The sequence below is a fragment of the Myotis davidii genome, unplaced genomic scaffold (genome assembly GCF_000327345.1).
Source record: "Myotis davidii unplaced genomic scaffold, ASM32734v1 scaffold609, whole genome shotgun sequence".
In the NCBI taxonomy this organism is placed as follows: Eukaryota; Metazoa; Chordata; class Mammalia; order Chiroptera; family Vespertilionidae; genus Myotis; species Myotis davidii.
The window spans coordinates 1,108,611-1,110,400 of record NW_006300164.1 but is presented as its reverse complement, the minus strand read 5'-3'; the positions used below and the strand labels follow the sequence as shown (position 1 = coordinate 1,110,400).

Genomic DNA, 1,790 nt, shown 5'->3' with positions numbered 1-1,790 from the left:
ACGCGGCCTGTGCCCCCACCGGCGCCCCCAGCTCCTACCCCGTAACCGTGTTGCTGCTCTAACACCAGCGCCCTAACCGCGTCGCCCCTCACACCCCAGGAACCATGAAGCCCCCTACCGACGCCCCTCTTAACACCCATGTCTCTGTAACACCGACGCCCCCTACCCGTGGCCGCTGAACCCCGAAGCCACGGTAACACTGACACCCCCTAACCTGGCGCCCCTGTCACACTGACGCCCCATTACCCCGACCCCCGCAAACCCCCAACTGACGCCTCCCTAACCCTCGCAACCCCAATGTCCCCCCTAAATCTCACGCCTGGTAATACTGTTGTCTAACCTCCACAGCCAGCTCAGACACCCCCTAACTTGCCATTCCCACTAATCCTGACACCCCTAACCCAGGTATCCCCCCAACCCTGATGCCAGGGCCCTCGGCTCTGCACCGGGTCCCTCCCCTCTGGCCCCAGAGCAGTGGCAGCAGGTGCTGGCGGGTGTGGGGAGGCCTGGTCAGGGCAGTAGCCGGCCACAGGGGGCGTCCAGGTCTGCTGGCCCTGGGGGACTCCGATGGGTTTCCGCGGGGTGGGGAGGGCACAGGACATTGGACCCCGGGAGCAAAGGCACCTGACCCCACGCCTGCCGGCTCCCTGACCTCTGGGTGGAACTTTGGAAGAGAGAAACCCTTCCTTGCTCCCACTTTCCCGCGGGGCCAGGGAGCTGCAGGGTGAAGACCCCAGACCTGGCCAGGGGAGTGAGGCTGGTCCCCTGGACCCAACACACCCCCGTGAGGGCTCAGCCACACGGGGCTGGGGGGGGGGAGGTCCCCAAGCCCGGGCCTCTGGGGAGGGTGCCCTCCGACCTGTGCCCAGTGCCAGTTTGGAACTGCCGCTGGCTGGGCAGGCATGGGGCCAGCTGCTCGCTGCCCTGCCGGCTGGGCAGGGCTGGAGAGGGTGTGTGTGTGGGGGGCCTGGGCTGCAGTTCCAGGTGCCGGCGGCCTCGTGGGGGCTGTTCATGGCGAGGGGCGCGGCTTGGTGCTTCGGAAAAGGCAGCCCCTCTTCAGGGAGACGTCTCTCCTTTCCCATCTGGGCCTTCCTGTCAGTGAAAACACAGGCGTGTTTGTTTACCTTAGCTTGTGTTTGTCTGTTGACCTCCCCAGGATATTTCCCGTGGGTTGTTAGAGAGTAGAAGCGAGAGGGGGAGTCAGACAGAAACAGCGACGAGAGAGAAACATCAGCTGGCTGCCTCCTGCACGAGCCCCGACCTGGGCCCGGCCGGGCAGGAGCCTGCGACCCAGGTACATGCCCTTGATCGGCTCGAACCCAGGACCCTTGGGTCTGCAGGCTGGCACTCTACCCACTGAGCCAAACTGGCTAGGGCTGAGAACATAATTTTAAAAAACCCTTTTAAATATGTTTTTAACAATTTTAGAGAGAGGAATGGGGGAGAGAGAGAAACATGGACCGGCTCTCTCCAGCACTCCCGCTGCTGGCTATGAGCGGGACCGAGCCTGCCACCGGCATGTGCCCAGACCGGGATCGAGCTGGTGACCTTTGGTGCACAGGGCCGTGCGCCAGCCACCTGGGCCCTCGGGCCAGGGCTGAAAACCTAGCTTCACGCGGAAGGGAGCCCAGGGGAAGGCGGGAGGCTCATCTACGCGGCTGAGCTGGTGGGACACGCGTCCTCCTGGGAACGTCTTTCTCGTTTTCACCTGGACTGTTCGCTTCCCTTTCAGCCATGGAGCAGGAGGAGCACGCCGGCCCGCAGGTAGGGAACCCGCGTTTCCCCGTCGG

The 1,790-nt window shown here is 64.1% G+C and overlaps 1 protein-coding gene across 1 annotated transcript in view; it reads left to right on the top strand.

Moving 5' to 3' along the window:
* PNPLA7 (patatin like phospholipase domain containing 7) overlaps positions 1-1,790 on the top strand; it is a 57,726-nt gene that overhangs the window by 4,179 nt on the left and 51,757 nt on the right. Inside the window, exon 2 of the mRNA XM_015572352.1 lies at positions 1,733-1,764. Within this exon, the coding sequence (XP_015427838.1) occupies positions 1,735-1,764 (30 nt within the window). The 5' untranslated portion in view covers positions 1,733-1,734. The remainder of the gene's footprint in view (positions 1-1,732; positions 1,765-1,790) is intronic.